This window comes from Manis javanica, chromosome 18 (assembly GCF_040802235.1).
Source record: "Manis javanica isolate MJ-LG chromosome 18, MJ_LKY, whole genome shotgun sequence".
NCBI classification, from domain to species: Eukaryota; Metazoa; Chordata; class Mammalia; order Pholidota; family Manidae; genus Manis; species Manis javanica.
Window position 1 is genome coordinate 83,937 of NC_133173.1, and position 21,284 is coordinate 105,220.

A 21,284-nucleotide genomic window follows, 5' to 3' on the forward strand; every position below is an offset into this window, starting at 1 on the left:
AATGCATCAATGACCAAATAAAGACAGAGATCAAGCAATATAGAGAGACAAATGATAACAATAATTCAACTACAGCGTGCCACCTACAACGCAAAAATCTGTGGGACGCAGCAAAGGCCGTGCTAAGAGGGAAGTAAGTATACTGCAATACAGGCCCACCTCAGAAAAGAACAATCCCACATGAAGAGACTAAACTCACAAGTAACAAAACTAGAGAAAGAAGAACAAATGAGGCCCAAAGTCAGTAGGAGGGACATAATAAAGATTAGAGCAAAAATAAATAAAATCGAGAAGAATAAAACGATAGAAATAATCAATGAAAGCAGGAGCTGGTTCTTCAAGAAAATAAAAAAAAACAGATAAACCCCTAGCCAGACTTATCAAGAAAAAAAGAGAGCCTACACACACAAACAGAATCAGAAATGAGAAAGGAAAAATCACTGTAGATACCAAAGAAATACAAAGAATTATGAGAGAATACTATGAAAAATGATATGCTGACAAACTGGATAACCTAGAAAAAATGGACAACTTTATTAGAAAAATACAACCTTCCAAGGCTGACCCAGGAAGAAACAGAAAATCTGAATAGACCAATTACCAGAAACAAAATTGAATTGGTCATCAAAAAACTACCTAAGAACAAAAGTCCTGGACCAGATGGTTTCACTGCTGAATTTTATCAAACATTTAGTGAAGACCTACTACCCATCCTCCTTCAAGTTTTCCAAAAAGAAGAAGAGAGAATACTCCCAAACTCATTCTACAAGGCCACTCTAATACCAAAAACAAGCAAAGACACCACAAGAAACGAAAATTACAGACCACTATCCCTGATGAACATAGATGCAAAAATACTCCACAAAATATTTCCAAATCAAATTCAAAAATATATCAAAAAGATCATCCATCATGAACAAGTAGGATTTATTCCAGGGATGCAAGGATGGTACAACATTCAAAAATCCAGCAACATCATCCACCATATTAACCAAAAGGACAAAAAAAACATGATCATCTCTATAGATGCTGAAAAAGCATTTGACAAAATTCAACATCCATTCATGATAAAAACTCTCAACAAAATGGGTATAGAGGGCAAGTACCTCAACACAATAAAGGCCACATATGACAAACCCACAGCAAACATCATACTTAACAGTGAGAAACCAAAAGCTTTTCATCTGAGATCGGGAACAAGACAAGGATTCCCACTCTCCCCATTTTTATTCAACAAAGTTCTGGAGGTCCTAGCCATGGCAATCAGACAACACAAAGCAATAAAAGGCATCCAGACTGGCAAGGAGGAAGTTAAACTGCCCCTATTTGCAGATGACATAATATTGTGCATAGAAAACCCTAAAGAATCCACTCCAAAAGTACTAGATCTAATATCTGAATTCAGCAAAGTTGCAGGATATAAAATTAATACACAGAAATCTGTTGCATTCCTATACACTAATGATGAACTTAGTGGAAAAAGAAATCAGGAAAACATTTCCATTCACAATTGCCTCAAAAAGACTAAAATACCTAGGAATAAACTTAACCAAGGAAGTGAAAGACCCGTACACTGAAAACTACAAGACACTCATGAGAGTAATTAAAGAAGATACCAATAAATGGAAATACATCCCATGCTCATGGGTAGGAAGATTTAATATTGAAAAAATGGCCATGATGCCTAAAGCGATCTACAGATTCAATGCAATCCCTATCAAAATACCAACAGCATTCTTCAACAAACAAGAGCAAATAGTTCTAAAATTCATATGGAACCACAAAAGACCATGAATAGCCAAAGCAATCCTGAGAAGGAAGAATAAAGTGGGGGTGGATTCTGCTCCCTGACTTCAAGCTCTACTACAATGCCACAGAAATCTAGAAGATTTGGTACTGGCACAAGAACAGACCCATAGACCAATGGAACAGACTAGAGAGCCCAGATACAAACCCAAGCATATATGGTCAAATAATGCACAATGAAGGAGCCATGGGTATACAGTGGGGAAATAACAGCCTCTTCAACAAATGGTGTTGGCAAAACTGGACAGCTACATGTAAGAGAATGAAACTGGATTACTGTCAAACCCCATACACAAAAGTAAACTCGAAATAGATCAAAGACCTGAATGTAAGTCATGAAACCGTAAAACTCTTAGAAGAAAACATAGGCAAAAATCTCTCGAATATGAACATGAGCAACTTTTTCCTGAACGCATCTCCTCGGGCAAGGGAAACAAAATCAAAACTGAACAAATGGGACTACATCATGCTAAAAAGCTTATGTACAGCAAAGGACACTATCAGCAGAACAAAAAGGCATCCTACAGTATGGGAAAAAATATTTGTGAATGAAATATCCCACAAGAGCTTAAGATCCAAAATACATAAAGAACTCACACGCCTCAACACCCAAAAACCAAATAACCCTATTAAAAAATGGGCAGAGGATATTAACAGATACTTCTCCAAAGAAGAAATTCAGATGGCCAACAGGCACATGAAAAGATGCACCACATCACTAATTATCAGGGAAATGCAAAATAAAACCACAATGAGATATCACCTCACACCAGTTAGGATGGCCAACACAGAAAAGACTAGGAACAACAAATGCTGGCGAGGATACAAAGAAAGGGGAAACCTCCTACACTGCTGGTGGGAATGTTCAACCACTGTGGAAAGCAATATGGAAGTTCCTCAAAAAAATGAAAATAGGAATACCATTGGACCCAGGAATTCCACCCCCGGGAATTTACCCTTAGAAGACAACTTCTCAGATTCAAAAAAGACATTAGCACCCCTATGTTTACTGCAGCACTATTTACGATAGCTAAGATATGGAAGGAACCTACGTGTTCATCAGTAGATGAATGGATAAAGAAGATGTGGTACATATACAGGATGGAATACTATTCAGCCATTAGAAAGAAGTAAATCCTACCATTTGCAACAACATGGCTGGAGCTAGAGAGTATTATGCTCAAGTGAAATAAGTCAGGAAGAGAATGACAAATACCAAATGATTTGCCTCATTTGTGGAGTATAACAACAAAGCAAAAACTGAAGGAACAAAACAGCAGCAGACTCAGACTCCAAGAAGGGCTTAGTGGTTACTAAAGGGGAGGGGTTGGGGAGAGTGGGTGGGAAGTGAGGGGGACGGGGATTGAAGGGCATTATAATTGGCACACATGGTGTGTGTGTGGGCTCACGGGGAAGACAGTATAGCTCAAAGACAAATAAGGACTCTGTGGCATCTTACTACACTGATGGACACTCTGCAATGGGGTATGGCGGGGTACTTGATAATAAGCGTGAATGTAATAACCACATTGTTTTTCTTGTGAAACCTTCGTAACAGTGTATATCAACAATACCTTAATTTAAAAAAAAGTCTCAGGAAAGAGGGAACCTATACCTGTAATTAATACAATATTTATAACATCTCAGAAAGATGAGAGAATCAGCATTTCCATCTTAAGGGTGAAGACTAAAGACTCAAAAAGAACAAAGTTCCTAAAATATGAGAGCAGTGAGGGTTGGTTTTGCCCAGCCTTTTCACAACTACAGATTGTGAGTATGAAATGTCAGGAACTACAAGTCCCATGACTACTCTCTCCAGTGGACCCCTATTTGCTCTCCAACAGAGTGCCAGGAGAAATGTCTTGGGGCAGATGACCTGGCACCATCTTCACCTGATCGAGGAATAAAAAGGAAAACGTAGTCTACTATCTCTGAGTCTGTTAACCCCTGATGGGGCAAATTAGACAAAAGGGGTTAAGTAAACTACCACTGTATACAAGTAATTTTTATTATCAAGCAAGACAGAATCTTCCTTCCCTCTACCATACTGATTTCCTCAAATAAGAAAAGAGTGGCCTAGATTTAATCAAATACAGAGTATTAAAGTGAAGCAAGATTAGTATAAAATACTATATAAGATCACAAAAAAACAAAAATATGAGATTCAAATAAGCACAAAAAATCCAAATGAGGCAAATAAACTTTCACAAGATGTTACTGACAAAGGGAAACATTTAAAACTCTTTGAAGTTCAGTAAGATAAAATTTAAGAATTGATACCAGCAAATACGGTCCTTTGGCGGCCCAGTCTCTTGAATTTCCTGAACCATATTTCTTTCCTGCTAAAACAATCAGTGGGATACCTTCTTTCTGGTACAGCTCAGCAGCCTCAAACACATCTAGCTATAGATTCAAACAAACACACAAATCATTAACACAAATTTTGATCTAGTTAGCAACTGCTTAAATACTTTGTATATGTCCTTACCATCTGTCCTGATGGAAAATGAATTGTTTTGGGAGCTGGTTTTCCAATAAACTTATTAAAAAGCTTGATATTTGCAAAAGTGCCTCTTGTCATTACAGCATCATTACCTCTTCGGGCTCCGTAAGAGTTGAATTCACGAGGGGTAAGGCTATAAGAAAATTATGTAAGTAATTTAATTTCAGGTGGAAAATAATCACATACTATTGAATTGTAAAACTTACTCAAAACATTTTTTATTACGGAAAATTTCAAGTATGTACAAAAGTAGGGAAAACAGAACAGTGAATCAACAAGCAGGTGCCTCTCATCAGATTGTAATAATCAACTCATGGACTCTGTTTCTTCCATAATTGTCCCCTATTACATTATTTTGAGGAAAACACATTTTAGTTGTATGTATTTCAGTATGTTCCTCTAAAAGATTCAGATTTGTAAAATACTACCTTGATACCAAAAAAATACCCCACAGTTTCTCAATATCAGAAAGCCAGTCAATATTCAAATGTCCCTGATTTTCCCCATGATTTGTTTGTTGTTGGTTCGTTCAAATCAGGGTCCAAATATGCTTCATATATTCATTCAGTTGATCTCTTAATCTTCACATCTGCTCTCCCTTCTTGCCCCTCTTGTACTTTATCTGAAGGAAACAGGTCATTGGTTGAAGTTTCCTGCATTCAGACTGTGCTAACTGCATTCCCATGGTGTCATTCCCCATCCTCTCTGTCACTGTATTTCCTGTAAACAATATGTCAGATCCAGTGGCTTGATAATATTTGGGTTTTTAACATTACTTTGTGCAACAGGCTTCATAGGTCAAACATCCATCGGAGGCACATGATACCCAGTTGTCTCTTTCTGGAATGTTACCAGGGACTATCATCACTGTCCAGATCAAATCTTTCATTAGGGATTACACAACAGTGATACTCTATCACTTCTCCAACTTTTAGCTGGAAAACTTCTATAAAGACAAATGTCATTCATCAATGATTAGGTTATACTCAAGTACATTCCGCGTGGGAAACACTGTTTACAAAGCTATGACTGTTAAGTAATCAGATGGTCCCCTACCACCTTCCAGAGGTAGGTTGGTGGGTTTTTTCTTTCAGTATTATTATAAACTCACAGACTAAAGTACATGATTTAATCCATTCCAGTTAGTATTTTTTACTGATGCTCAACATGTCCCATCTTTGAGCAGTGGCAGGTTCAAGTTGGTTCCTGAAACCATTTCACAGAAGCCTTGTAGTTTCTGGCAGCTCTTTCTCACTGGGCAAAATACAGACATTTTCCAGACCCAAACTGGGAATCAATCATCTCTCCAAGAAGCACTGGCTGTTTGTACAGGTTTCCCCTCCTACCTGGACGAGAATGTTCCCACATAACCATTCATAAACCAAAACAGCATCCAGTGCGGGGCATCTCCTGCTTTCTGGAGGGTCACATCCCTTCGCTTTTGCCAGAGACCTGCACTAGCACTTGCCTTTGTTAACGGAAAGACATACAAAGAGGATTTTCACTTCCATGAAAAAAGCTGTTACCACACCAATGTAGGTCTTTTGTGAAAACAAAGTGGTGTGACTTGAGCTTCTGGAAAGCTGAGATACCTGTACTGGGAAACAGTGCTATGGCATTCAGACACCTTAATCTGGGTGTTACGGGCTGTACTGGTCACCAGGACAAGAAACAGCTAAGCGTCTCAACAACAGCCAAGTGTCTATTCGGCCTTTATGTAAAGGCAACAAATTTTCTAGATTTGTACACTTGAATGTATTTAAAATGGAGGCGGGGGTGGGGGAGATGGTTCATATGTCTATTTTAAATTCTGATTGATGAGAAGTACTGGATTAAATATTCTAAGATCTGAAATCACAATAAATATAAAAGCTGTATCTTGGAAAGTGGTGGCTCTTTTTTTTTTTTTGAGGGGTGGCAGCAATGTCACACTTACGACTGAGATGGAAATCACAACCAACAAATATCTGGGAAAAAGAAACTTTACCTTATTTCTCAACACAGTAAATAAAAGCCAAGTGGGTAACAAACTGATTCATCTTCGTGAAGTTATACCAAAGGCAGCTGCTATTAGTGATTTCTACCAAAGTACTTTAATTCACACCAAACTACAGTTAACTGCAAAGTAAGTTCAAACACAGAATTCACGACAGCACACCTGAGAGTTTGCGGGTTTACTACATGACAAACCAAGCCGCACGACATGGTCTGTGTACGAGATTTCACTGCAAAGTCTTGTCATTCAAGCAGCGCAAGCACCAAGCCTGATCGAGCAGCATGTCCCACCTTCAGCAAACCTGTCTGTGGTGTCAGGATGGCTCTGTGACCGCAGAGAGCATTACCATGCACAGAGAAATGAAATAATGTGTTTCTAGTTTCAGATTGTCATCTCCTCTATACATTGATCTTTACATTCATTGTTTTTTGTAAAATTTTAGGCTCAAAAAGCAGGAATTCACTGTCTTTCCGTTTGACACAGATCAAGCCTAGCTTCATGCACATACATCTTATAGCCCACAAAACACACATTTAAATTTCACATTCTAACTATGGGAGGGTGGTTAGGGTAATTTGACAGGTCAAACCACGATGACTTTTCAACAAACAGCAATTGAAAAGAGAAGTCTTGCTCCCAATCAGTTGTTTATTTTGGCTACCCCTCTATTAGGGGTGCAATTTAAAACAGCCATTTCAATTTCTAAAACCATAAGCAAAAGCAGGCACAACAGGTACTCCAGTTACTGCTTAAGTCAACATGGCAAGCAGACACCTGTGACAGCAGGTACTTCCTGGAGGAACAAACGTGACCAGAAGCCTCTTAATCAGTAGGAAAGGAGATAAAATAAAAGCATCTGAACACCAGGCACACATACCCTCTACTGGTCAAGTATTTAGCAGCAGCACTACTCCTCGCAATGCTTCCAGCGGGCGATATATGGTCTGTGGTGACACAGTCTCCCAGATGCAGTAGAACGTGGGCATTTTCAATAGACCTCAGTGCAACTGGCTCTTTGGTCTAAAAGGTAAAAAAGTTACAGGCATTTAACTCTTCATGAGTTTTTTCAGTTATAACAACATTAAAAAGATGAAACAGTGATAAAATAGTACTTACAAGCTTATCAAAAAATGAAGGGCATCTGATATAAGTAGACTTCAAGTCCCATGGAAACAAGACTGAATCTGGTGCTTCTAAGGAATCCCACCGCTTATTTCCCATCTGTGAATATGGTTTTGGTTGGTGAATTAAAAGAAAGATAAAATGGAAGTCAGAAAAAGAGGCTTATAGAAATGATCAAGGGAATAAAGTGTTTATGTTAAAATGAAAAAAACAAATGGGTCCTATTGATTTAGAAATAAAGCTAAGACAGCACATTCTATTAAATCATGACATTTTGGATGGAATCAATTAAGATTTGCTCATCAAATTCCAACACACCAGATTTTTAGGAACACTACCCTGTGAGTTAAGTTTCAATAGAAACTGAATGTCAAAATTTATAGACACCAAAAATCTAAAGAACTTAAAAATATCTACATAAGTTGCTAAAGAGAGATTGTGTTGTAGGTATTGCTGTTGATCTTCAGAATACTGTCACCGACAAAAAACGCTGCTTCTTTCAATGTACGTCCACCGTGTGATATTTTCAAACTACACTCATAACCCTTGCCATCCACACCGCCACCCCAGCATCATCCATCCACACGCCATCCAGCCGTCATCACCTTTCCCTCTGGATTCTGCTGTCACTGGTCTTCCTGCTTCTACCCAACCTTCTCCCCCCAGGAAAGTCTCAATACAAAGAGCAACCCTTTTGAGTATGACACTCCTCTGTTCGAAACCTTCCCATGGCTCCCACTCCCCGTGTCACCTCTCTCAGAGTACAAGACTACATTTTAACATTGGCCTGAAGTTCCCTATGTACTGGGACCTCCATTTCTGGCATTGTTTCCTACCACCGTCCTTATTTCCCATGCTCTAGCCACACTGCCCTCCTTGAGGCCTTTACCCCCATTTCTCCACCTGGCAGCCCAGCCCTCTTCTTTGTCCAGAAAGATGGCTAACATTCACATCTTTCAACGCTTTGCTCTAATGTCATATTTTCAACCACACTATATAAACTTACAATCTACTTCCCAAATTTTGCACAATTGGTTCTCTTTACCCAGACCATATATAATTTTTCATTAACACTTACCACTTTTTAACATATTATGTAATCTACCTAATTATTCTGCTACTGGTTCACTGCCTGCCTCTCCCCATGAGAATGTTGGGTTTTGTGAACTGATGAAATCCACACACCTGGAAGAGTGCCTGGCATACAGCAGAGATTCAGTAAATATTTGTTAAGTGAATAAATAATTTTTGTGCCCGCATATTTGTATTTTCCATTCTTAAGAAAAAGTGTGACTGTATGTATTTACTTGTAGGTGTAAAAGACATCCCTGGGAAGATGCTTAAAAAACTGACAAACACTAGTTGCTTCTGACGAGGTGAGGCAGGAGGCCAGGCATGGGCGAGACAGACTCACTGCACCATCTTTCTTTTGAAATCTGAACCATCTGAATGGGATAACAGGGCAGTTTCTATGAAGTGTGCCCATATTCAAGATGCCAAATGTAAATGCTTGCTACACATTTCTAACAGGTAAAAAAAACCTCTAAGCTATTCTCTCAGATACTAGAGATTTCCAGATACAAAATGACTATCACTCATTAAAACGTATGTGCTCATGTAATCTAAAATTTTATTCTATCCAGAAAGCAGGATGTGTGAAATAAAGAAAACATCGACACTTCACTGAACTACTGAAGAAATGAGACTCTTACCTCTATTTTCTCTTTTAATGTTTTAAACATGGACAATATAACATGCTCTTCCTCTATCTGATGAACTTCCTCTCGAGTAGGCCAAATATCATGTAGGTAAATGTTCTTGCCAGTAGTGTCAGTACCTGTTTAAAGTATTTTAGTATGAGATTCAAGATGTTCACATCTCCAAAGGAAGTATTATACAAAACAAGTAAATTACCCAACAGCAGACTGCTTTAGGCATATGCAGCTGAAGGAAGCAATTATGCCCATTTTACTTTCTTCATATAAGCACAGAAATGAATGACCATGCATTACGCCAAGAGGTCCTGAAATCATCAAAGAATGGATGATCTAAGAAGCATTTCAAAAATACAACAGCCTCTGGGAAAAAAGTGTGTGCAGGTACATATGTATGCAGATAAAGGAAGAGATACCTAAAGGCTCGGTCTGGAAATCTATATTCACTGTGCCTGCTATGGCATAAGCCACCACCAAGGGTGGAGAGGCAAGATAGTTGGCACGGACACAATCACAAAGACGACCTTCAAAATTTTTGTTTCCAGATAAAACTCCACAGGTAACCAAATCACCCTGAAGAAAAAAAAAAATACACACACAATATATTCTAGAGATGGTACAAATTTGGATAATTATATATACATAAACAATCTCAAATATTATATTTCTGAGGACAAGATAACCAAAATATGTTTCCAAATTATTACAGCACTATCAATACTGTAAATAAACTAATTCCTTGTGTTATTAAGGAATTATTTCAAGGATCTAAGACTGATTCTTTGAGAATCATTTTAAGATTGACAAGTTACTATTCCCACAGAATATATATGTCTACAGAGATACAAACGTCAATATACATTTTCTGTAATTTATTAATCAAACAGAGTTCGTTATCTTTTTGAGTGACACATTTACCTGTTTGACTGCATTTAAAACGGCTTCTGATAAGGGTGCTGTGTTTCCCACACATGTTGAACATCCATAGCCAACTATTTCAAATCTGCATTTCAAAACAGAAATGTGACTGGACAGAACGTCACAGCATTTGTGAAGACAGGACAAGATAAGGCTTATTTCCACCATTATAAGATCACTGAAGAGAATATTCATGACACATGGATCAACCTTCATTGCCATGTCTATTCCAGTTTCTGAGCAACCAAGCCTGACTCTCCCTCTCAGGCATGCAGCCTGCACTGGATGCCAACCTTTGCAGTCCTGATGCTTAGGACAAGCCCTAGTAAGGATTGGTAACTAACTCTGCAGATAGCCAATCACACTACACAAGAAAACTCCTCAACTACTACTTGCTAGGAACATAACACGAGCACCCACAAAACAGATGCTGTACTTCTGCCTGAGGGTTTAAACTACAAAGCCTCAAGACAGCATGGCTGTAACAAGCTGACCAAAGCTCACCAAAGAGGCACTGGAGTTGGGTCCTCTGACAGGAACAAATCTGTCCATTCTTAACCAAAAAAAGTCCCTGACAAAAGTCCCAAGATGATATAACTAAAAAATTGTAGTTAAAATCCTCAAAATTACCTTCAGCCGCCATTCTAAAAGCAAAAAGAAAATCTAAAATGTATCCGTCTTGCAAAGGAATCAACAGCTTATGTAGGGTATGTTCCAAAATAGACACTGGATATAGCTAGCAACAATTTATTTTTCTGAGTATGTAAGAAATGTAAACGTATTTTCCCAACAGTTCAGGGACAATTTCACCTGTGCTTATTTAATAGTCCCCATCACATCATAAGCCCCAAACAAGACAATTTACTCAGTTGATAAAACAACCTGTAAGAGTTCACTCTTCCTGTCTTTCCAACTCAAGGAAATTACACTCCACATGGCACCATGGCTTATATGGCCGGCCACTGCGACTTGGTTTTACTTGTCCATTTCGTCTTTCTATCCTTAAATTCAAACCCACATTTCCTACTTCTGCAGCCAGCACACTGCTGCTGTGTTCACTGAATATAATCAATCTTGTCTGTGAGTGACAGGGCCTCAAAGATGTGACAATGGCGAGGTAACAAGTAAGCTAGAGTACAATTTTTCTAACTTCTTGACTAAGAAGGGTTCTAGGAAGCAGCTTCCATCACTGCTGAGTACCAATGTCAGTGTAAAGAGGCGTAACTATCACTTACCCGAGTTTACTAAGGTATGGCAATACTCCACTGGAACTGAGGTAATGTGTAACCATCCCACTGCCTGGAGATAAACTCGTTCTGATATAAGGTTTAACATGCAGACCAGCTTCAACAGCTTTTTTAGCCAAAAGACCTGCACAGTGAACAATGATCCATTATGGTGATGTCTCTCCCTCCTTCCTCACATTAAAGGGGGAAGCAAGAAAGGATTTATTTAACAAGCCAATCTCCATCTCTTGTCAGGGTAAAAGTTCACACTCATGAATTTACTGTCATTATTTTGTCCACTCTATGCTCTTGATTTTTTTCATTTGAAACAAACCACAAGTTGCAGCAGATACACTAGCTTTACATTGTAAACCGTTAACGTGCAGCCTGATGCGGCATGCACATAAATGGACAAAAGGAGGATATGCAGTAATATAATGCACACAGTAACCAAAACATATTGAGCCTTTTAAAATGCCAGTCATAATAAATAATAATTCAGCATGTATTACACATGACTTTTAACAATAAATGGTTCCAGGTGCATACAACTGATTTCATTTACAATCCTTACCAATCACCTTTTACTCTCAATGGACTATGGCACACTACTATGGAAACTTCACATAGATTATCAAGGGATTCGATCATTAACTATACTTCTAAATTACCAGAAGCAGCAGATACAACCTAAAACTAATAGACATACAAGTTATGATTTTTTAAAAATTTACCTCCCATGTAATGAAAACAAAATTAGTAACATAAATCAAACCTAGTCTCCTTAAGACCTAATGTTGAAGACCGAAAAATCTCATGAAGTTTCTCAGAGACAGACACTGATACTCACGTGTAATATAGAAAAACCATATAACAGAAAAGTAAAAAATAATTTTGGAAAAGATTATGTATGGCCATAAAACACAACCTACCTGCAGCGAGCATGACAGACGGATTGCAGTTATTGGTGCAACTGGTAACTGCAGCGACAACGACAGACCCATGGGACAGCTGATAGTCACCTCCTTCATAGCGAATAGTGATGGCATCATTCTGCTTTTCAGCAGCAATTTGGAAGCCTTTAAATCCAACCTATGGAAATTTGCACATAAATATAAACTATGCATTCTGGATACAAATAGGAAAAAAGACTGGCAGAGAATACAGCAGATCCTTGACATATGACAATGTGACACTGGAAGTTCTGATTATTTGTGAGTGTTGCTAAAGATTCATGACCGTTAGTAGTTAAGATTCAGCTAAAATATGAATTTGATTAGTCACGATAAGAATAACTAAGTACAGCCAACTAACTACCCAGGATGCAGGTGTAACTTGGCGTTATTGTTCTCTGCTCACTGCTGTTCAGGTGATACTCAAGAAATGTACAAATTTTCTTTGTTAACAATGGCCCTGAAGATCTGCTTCAAAATGAGCCTGTGTACCTATGTGTATAAAATAGGTGAAGCAAGACTGGCAATGAGTTATTAATTGTTGAAGTGAAGTACACGGGAATTCACTACACCATTTTGTTCCTGTCTAAGCCTGACATTTTTACACACACACACACACACACAAAAAGAAATTTTAAGAAAGGAAGGCTCTGAAAGCCAGCTACTAGTTCTCAGAATAGAGAAAGTGACAAGATTGAAGCCATGATTCTCAGAAATTCTGTACAAACCCCAAAGTCAAAGAGGTCACTTGTTATCCGATTTTGAGAATAATTAATTACACAGTAGTGTTTTTCTCCTATTCTGGGAAGTCACAAAAGTGTAGAACAGTGCTATCCAACAGAATTTTCTGTGATGATATGAATATTCACTATCTATGCTGTCCAACAAAAAAGTGTTAACCTCAAGTAGCTATCAAGCACCTGAAATGAGGCCACTGAGACTAAGAAACCCAAATTTTAATTAATTTAAATTTTAATTTAAAGAGAGACAGTCAACCTCTGCTCCACACAGTGGACCTGGGTAAACGACTGACCTGTACTTTGGACAGAAGGAAAAATGGGGCTGATGGTGTGTGCTGTAACATATAAAAACACAGCAGATTGACTTTATGGGTCACCTGGCTAGTTCTTTACCACTTATTCAACACAAAGTGCACTGACGAAGATATCAATAGAGTGATCTACCTTTTCATTTAAGCAAGCTTGGAAATCACTTTTCATATCTGTCACAGCAACTCTATCCTGAGGTCTTTTTGGACCACTGACAGATGGAACTATTGAATTCAGATTAATCTGGATCACCTAGGGCATGAGAGAAAAGGGGAAGGATTTAGAACTTTAAGTACAGATTCTAATTTAAGGACTACTTTCTGAAGCACACTGAGTTACGTATTCATTCTGACATTCAACCACCGAAAAACAGATTTTTTTTAACGACCCCATTTATGAAACATGACAAACACTGCTAGAAGACTAGCAGAACAATGCACAAACTGTCCAACATCAATTGAATAGCCCATAAAAAATTTTCTGTTCCCCAAATGTTTTTTTTTCCCAGGAAGATGATAAACACTGTCTTCACAGATGTCTCTTGTACAGTGGATGTCTGTGGTGGCTATCAACTTATGCCTCTGAGCTCTAAATTCTCCCTTCTTTGCCTGTTCTGGGACAGTGGAGTTGGGCTCGTGAGCATTTATCCTTTCTTGGCCAGTCAGTAGATGGTGCTGGAGGGACATGGCAGAGAAAAGGGGTTTTCTTTTGCTGGTTCCCCAATGTCTAGCTGGCCAGGAGGGCTCCTGCAGGTCACACTTTTATTCCTTGGTTCAAAAAATTATTTTTTTAAAAACCCCACCTTCCACCTAGGTTTCTATTAATTTCTCTGGTATTTCTATCACTCCCCGTCATCCACTTATCCAGCATATGTACAAATTAAGTTTCCCTTTATTGAGACCTTCATGATTCCTCCACAGCCCTGCTTGTTCTGACCGACCTTGACCACAAACCTGCTTTGCTTACGCCTTCATTTCTCGGCTCCAGGTGATCCTAGCCTTTGTGTTTAAAAGTGGGATTCATGAGATTCTCTTGAAATCAATATCTTGATGGGTTATAGTTTTATTTCTTAATATGGTCAGGTTTTTAATAAGCAAATGTATTCCATTTTATTCTACCACTACCACTTTTCTACTTACTTTTTCTTACTCTTTCCTACAAGTCTTTCTTCCCTTCTTTCTTTTTTAATGTGGACAAAGCACTAGAGTCAATTAACAGTGGTGAAGTGGACCAGAAAATCCTCACCGAAGTTAGAAGACCTGACCAAAGCAAATTTACACCAATTCAATCCCTACGGGTTCTATACTAGCCTTCAATATGCCAGTGATGTATTGACCTATTTGCCTAACATGTTTCCTAAATATCTACTATGTGCCAGTCAGTGTTCTAGGAGCTGGAGATGTAATGCAAAAATATAAAAAAAATAAAAATAAAAAATGCAGACACAAGTTCCTATCCTAATTGAGCCTATGTGTACCTTCCATTTGGAAAGACAGACAAACCAGTACACAATTTATTTAAGATTTCAAGGAGGGATACACGCTATCAAGAACAATACAGCTGGGTGAGAAAATTGATTCCCACCCCCCACAAAAAAAAGAGCTAAAAGTTAACCACACCTACGATAACATCCTGTTGCTTATTTAGATCCTTGACACACTACTAGAAAATGAATGTTATTAAAATTAAGACTCCTGAAAGTGAATACTACCTATTTCAATATAAACACAAATCCTCAAAAGATTAGAAACGTTTGCTTAGATTGTAAAATATATTTAACATTTAAGACTGCATAACTGGATATCCCTTTCATAATGATGGATTTTCACAAAATATAGACATTAACCAGATGCAGACATCATCAAAACTGGTATTTTGGGAGGATATTATAGTGATCATGAAGTAGAAAAAAATTAGAGTGCTAAATTAAGAGTCAATTTTGTACTTTAAATACTAAAAATTTAGACACCATAAAAAGTTGAGAAATTCACTGTAATAGAAATCTATGTAAAATTTATTAATACAATCAGACTCACAAACCCATTAGCTTGTTAAACAGTAATTATGGCTAACATTTATTGAGCACTTACTATGTGCCTGAGGCTGTTCTAATAAATTTGTGTTTGATCTTTAAAGAATCCTGAGTTAGATAGGATCTTCCTATCTTAGAGATGAGGACACTGAGTCAGAAAAGCTTAAAAAAGTGCCCAAGGTTACACAACTAATAAATTTTAGGGCTGGGATTCAAACCCAGGTGGATAGGCTCCAGAATTTACACTCTTCACTACTACTTTGGTTACTCTGTATATACCTGGGAGTACTCAGGTGCTCCTGAATTATTCTGGTCATTCCTAAACAATTTCACAGCTTTAAGGTATGCTTCCATTGACTTGAGTTTGGCTTTGTCAAAACCTAAAAAGAAGATTAACAACAAAAATCAAGTAAGGAATTGTGAAATCTTTGGGGGTAGGGTGCTGCATTCCAATGATGAGCAAGAAACAAATATTACAGATTACATAGTACCCAGAATAAATTTCTTTCCAAATTAATATTTGATATTATTCTCAAGAGTAAAGTTTATCCTTCATGAAAACGCTACTTGATAAAAATACATACCAGCCCCTACTTAAAAGTTAACCACTAATGAGAAATACTGAGCAACTTCTATAAGACTCGCAAAAAATATTATTTGCAAAAGAAAAACCAGTAACAAAACAACATAATAAATTACTATCCACCATGAAGGAAGAAATCCATCACTTTCTCTAAACAATAAACTACATTAATAGTTTAAATGAAAGAATAAAGTGAAAGTTAAGAACAGGTTCACAGAGAAAAAGAGAGCAGAAATTAAAGAATTTAGATGTTGATATTAAAAGTTTCCAATTAAACATTGGGGTGGTTGTCTGTAAGCCTGATGAGAAGTAAAGTGACTGATGCAGATGGTCTTTCCCCAGGATTGCCACAGAACACATCCTCCAAGTTATAAGTTCTTCTCACAATGTAACAGGAACATTCCTCCAGCAAGGGGTGGGGTCTGTGTTCCCCCTGCACCTAAGCAGTGTGATTTCCAGAAGGCTGGCTGTCTCTGTATCCTCAGACCACTGGATTCCTAAAGCCACCACGTGAGAAAGCCCAGACCCATGTAGAAGCCACCCATCAAAATCCAGCTTAGAGAAATCTCTGCATTTTATGCGGACTACTCCCTCTCCAAGGATCCAAATGAACTGTTATTAATTTTGCCATGTGACTTATAATAATCTGCTCCCAAAACAAAAAACACTAGAATATATTCCCCAAATATATGTATGATTAGAGATTAGGAGTTCAGCAATGATCTCTTAAAAAGAGGAAGTGGGGCAACCTAAAAACAAAACAAAACAAGATGAACAAAACAGGCAATAGGCTGAGAGACACTGAGAAGTGACTGGCGGTTACCATGGGGGAGGAATTGGGGTTGGTGGGTGAAACAGAGAGTCACAAAATCGCAATGATAATATAAATTAGTCACGGACATGAAAGTACAGCATAGAGATTATAGTCAATAGTTCTGGGGTGAGCATTTAATGACGTATCTAAGTGTTGAATCACTGTGTTGTATACCTGAAACCAATATAAGATTGTATAGCAACTATGCTTCAATAAAAAAACAAAATCGTTTTTACTTAAAAAAAAAGAGGAAGTGGATCAAAATAAAAAAAGAGATCCTGCTTTTTTAAAAACAAGGAGCCTTATGTAGTGTCAACACATTGTGGGTTTGCAGGTACTTCTTATAATACATGAACTACTCAACAGAAGAGTGGTAAAAACTCCTAGCTAACCAGGCTACAGAAGATTCGGAACCTGTAACCCTGTGCTGCTTTTCACCAAATCACGTGCTTCTTACTGTCAGAGCACTGGGTCCCAAACTCTCTGTCTGGTGACTCATCTATTCCTGTTAAAAGAACAGCTGAGAATATTCTCAAGCTTGACTCCCATTAAACTGCAACCTCTGATCCCTAAGCAGAATGAAGGTCTCCATCATTATGGGGAAAAACAAAGCTGAAGATAGGCAGTATAGATAATCCCTTTAAGTTGCTGTAAATGGGTCCGAGGGAACCAGGAACAGACTTCTGGGCAGTTTATTATACATTTTATGCATTCTTTCAAAATAAGACAATTTCATGAATAACTAAATAACATGTACAAGAATAGTGACTTACTATAGAATATTTCAGACACACACTGGAAATGTAACAAGTTTATCCTAAATGATCTTGCTTCTTACCTGTATGTTCTAAATGTTTTAAAGTCACATTGTCAACAGGGAAAAAGCTGAGGATAGCACCATATTCTGGACACATATTTGCTATTGTAGTTCGATCCACTATAGATAATTGTGAAACTCCACTTCCAAAAAACTCAACAAACTTTCCAGCCACTCCTACTTGCCTGAGGTGCTATATAAAGGGACACACAGAAATAACACAAAATCAGCAATAGGATAAGCATGGTTTCTTTGAAAACTACAACATCTAATTTTTAACCTATACTAGTGACAGTGAAGGAAAAGATCCTCTTGTTCTTATGAAACAGGAACTCCTTCTGGTTTTGCAGGCGTTTTAAGATAAACTGTCAATAGAAGAGTGGTCCAATGTAACTGTTAGGGCAGAAAAGGGCCTGAAAGCTCAAAATGGCTAAGATTTACACTTTACTGTCTCTGAAATAGGGGTATACCTTACACCCATTGGTGTGTCTGTTAGCTGGCAATCTTTCTTAGCAGTATTTAAAATAAGGGTGTGTCTATCCATTAATGGCATCTTAAATTTGATGAAATAGTAATATACAGATGAACTGTATTTAAATAAAAAATTACATATTGGCTATAGAAATTCTTCAAATTCCAACTATAGCATCACTAATTTTACAGCACATTAAATTTTAGACCACAGATATTTACAGCATCCTTAACTACAGGTAAATTCCATTTTGATAACATTTAAGATGTGGCTTCAAAATTCCTTCGAAAATCATTTTTCTTAGTTTTTACCAAGAACCAAAACAGCTACTCACTTGTTCTAAATTATGAAATGGTCTTGGATTGGTACAGTGAAGCAACTAGGGAGGTGACTACAAATGAAACAGCCTTCAACCTGGGAATAACACTAAGTCCTAAAATCTCAGAGGTGGTAGGGGTCACTTAATTCAAACTATTTAAGATATAGAAACTCAAGCCTAGGAGAAAGATGTTTCTTTAAATTCATGAAGATGAGAGCTATACAGATTAGATATACCAATACAATCAATCCTATGAAGACCATGAATAGAACCTCAAAAAGGAAAAGAAAATTCAATAAATGAAAACATATATAACAGATTTAAATTTTTATGAGCTAAAATGTCAAAAATAGATCATAATATTGCTAAGAAAAAATACAGCCAGAGGGCTCTAAAAGCAACATTAATATTCAGTATGTCTAAAAGAAAGAATTGATTCCTCTAAAAACATAATGGCATATTCCTTTTCCTTTGGGATAACCCTATAATTCTCAATTTAACTTTGTGATCTTTTGGTACCATACATGGAATCAATCATTTTTCCTAAGATGTCAAAATCTTTTTTAATTAAGGAAGAAGGATCAATACTAAATGCCGAGAGGGAGCCAATACCGTTTTCTTCCCCTGCAGAGTATCCTGAAAGCTTTCAGACCAATGATTTAACCAAAAATACTGAGACTCTAGGAACCAAACTGGAATTACATGTGGAACATTTGCGAGGTTCCGGCATTTACCAAAATGGGGCTTAAATCATTAGAATAAAGTTAGTGAAAAGCTGAAATTTAGGATGGAGAGTTACAAATTCATGTTTACTAAGAAACTCTGGAGTACATGTGCTGGATGCATGAAGCCAGTATTAAAAATTCAGAGAAATGCAGCAGCCCAGGTTGAAAAAGACAGATGCACCCCTATGTTTATCGCAGCACTATTTACAATAGCCAAGAAATGGAAGCAACCTAAGTGTCCATCAGTAGATGGATGGATAAAGAAGAGGTGGTACATATACACAATGGAATATTATTCAGCCACAAGAAGAAAACAAATCCTACCATTTGCAACAACATGGATGAAGCTAGAGGATATTAGGCTCAGTGAAATAAGCCAGGCGGAGAAAGACAAGTACCAAATGATTTCACTCATACATGGAGTATAAGAACAAAGGAAAACTGAAGGAACAAAACAGCAGCAGACTCACAGAACTCAAGAATGGACTAACAGTTACCAAAGGGAAAGGGACTGAGGAGGATGGGTGGAAAGGGAGAGATAAGGATGGGGAAAAAAAAAAGGGGGCCTTATGATTAGCATGTGTAATGTGGGTGGGGGGCACGGGGAGGGCTGTACAGTGCAGAGAAGATGAGTGGGGATTCTGCAGCATCTTGCTGCACTGATAGACAGTGACTATGGTGGGGTTTGTGGGGGGGGACTTGGTGAGGGGGGAGCCTAAGAGACATGTTCTTCATGTGATAGTAGATTAATGATACCAAAAAAGAAAAAAATTTCAGAGAAAAAGTTTCTATATAACACTTAAAATTTTGGCACTACCACGTATCTGTTGTCCATATTTTTTTAAGTCACTATCTAGTAGAGTCATGGTTTCTAAAGGGGAAATGATTCGATCACATATTAAAGGAGATGTCACAGATGTCCCCTGAATGATACTCTTCATTCACGGGGTCAGCAAGTACTCACTGAGATGAGGATAAGTAACAGTGGAGAGCAGGGGCTCAAGAGCCTGGTGGCCTCTTCGACCACTTACTGTTCAGCCCTATGACCCTTCAGCAAGTCTTTAAAACTGTTTCAACTTTCTTAGGCTTGAAATGGACATAGCAACAGTATCAATCTCTCAGACTTGTAATGAGAGGCAAGTGAATTGTCAAGTGAACAATGAGGCAACAGACTGCTTCATACTTACTAGTAAAAGTAAGGGTTATCTATTTGCTATTGTTACCACAATGATTAACTATGATGATGCTGATTAATAACCCAAGAGTGCAGAAGATGTATGATGAACCAAAATCCCTGCAATGATGGGCCCCTCTACTTGCAAAAAATAATGCCCACTAATTTCTAAGCCAGCACCATTTTAACTTACCTTTGTAATGCCAAGAACAACATCTATGGATGTAACAAAAGGGTTTGATGAGCCAGTTAACTCACATCCAACCACCTCGGGTAAAGTCAGAGACACTGGCAGACCAAGCATCACAGCTTCCGTTTCAATGCCACCGACTCCTAGAGGAACGAAGACCAGCACAGCAGTGTAGGTAAGTCAGCTTCGTGACAGCGTCTCTATGTGTTCTGTGACCCTGTCTGACACAGTCCCTTACATAGCCACCACACTGCAATCACCATGGATATGAACCCAGTCTTCCCAAAATAATGACTCCACTGACATGGCTGAAAAACCTGATTTTTTACCTTTATATTAAAATCTGTAAACACTTAGGATTTATTATGGTCAAGACACAGTTCCTGTCAGCCTCAAGTAGCTCTGTCTAATGACAAAGAAGCTGATAGCTGTAACACCCTATGTAAGAGTTAAACACATCCCACCAGAAGGAACAGCCTCTGCCAAGCCATTAGGTTGAAAAACACAGCCCACGCAGGAAAATATATAACTGATGTTAAGATGAGTTTGGGTGCATTGCCAGAGAGGCACCAGCTTGTGAAGAGCCCTGTATAAAATGTGGATAAATGTGGACCTAACGGCAGGCAGGAGAAACCACTGAAGGACATCAGATCAGGAACAGGTCACCCTCACAGGCACCGTCCCTGCTGCCTCCGTCACCCCACAGACTGCAGTGCTGGGCTGGGCACTGTGCATGTTTCTTTTCATAGACTCTCTCTTCTATCACACTGTCTACAAACATGATTTATTTTTGCCGCTGATACTACAGACAGAAAAAAAAGATAGCTTCAAAAAGGCCGTTTATGCTCTTGATGCTCTTTTATAATACTG

At 38.1% G+C, this 21,284-nt stretch overlaps 1 protein-coding gene across 2 annotated transcripts in view; it reads right to left on the bottom strand.

Annotated features, from left to right (window-relative positions):
* Nucleotides 1-21,284, bottom strand: part of IREB2 (iron responsive element binding protein 2) — a 54,895-nt gene that overhangs the window by 8,634 nt on the left and 24,977 nt on the right. Inside the window, exons 8-20 of one of the 2 annotated variants that reach the window (XM_073227227.1) lie at nt 20,418-20,557; nt 17,556-17,727; nt 15,600-15,700; nt 13,424-13,540; nt 12,219-12,378; nt 11,296-11,431; nt 10,061-10,145; nt 9,559-9,715; nt 9,140-9,264; nt 7,422-7,526; nt 7,183-7,325; nt 4,295-4,442; nt 4,087-4,209 (exon numbers count right to left, since the gene is read on the bottom strand). In XM_073227227.1, coding sequence (XP_073083328.1) covers nt 4,087-4,209; nt 4,295-4,442; nt 7,183-7,325; nt 7,422-7,526; nt 9,140-9,264; nt 9,559-9,715; nt 10,061-10,145; nt 11,296-11,431; nt 12,219-12,378; nt 13,424-13,540; nt 15,600-15,700; nt 17,556-17,727; nt 20,418-20,557 — 1,712 coding nt within the window. Of the gene's footprint in view, nt 1-4,086; nt 4,210-4,294; nt 4,443-4,502; nt 5,030-7,182; nt 7,326-7,421; nt 7,527-9,139; nt 9,265-9,558; nt 9,716-10,060; nt 10,146-11,295; nt 11,432-12,218; nt 12,379-13,423; nt 13,541-15,599; nt 15,701-17,555; nt 17,728-20,417; nt 20,558-21,284 lie in introns of those variants that run through there. The other variant, XM_073227228.1, reaches the window with a different exon arrangement.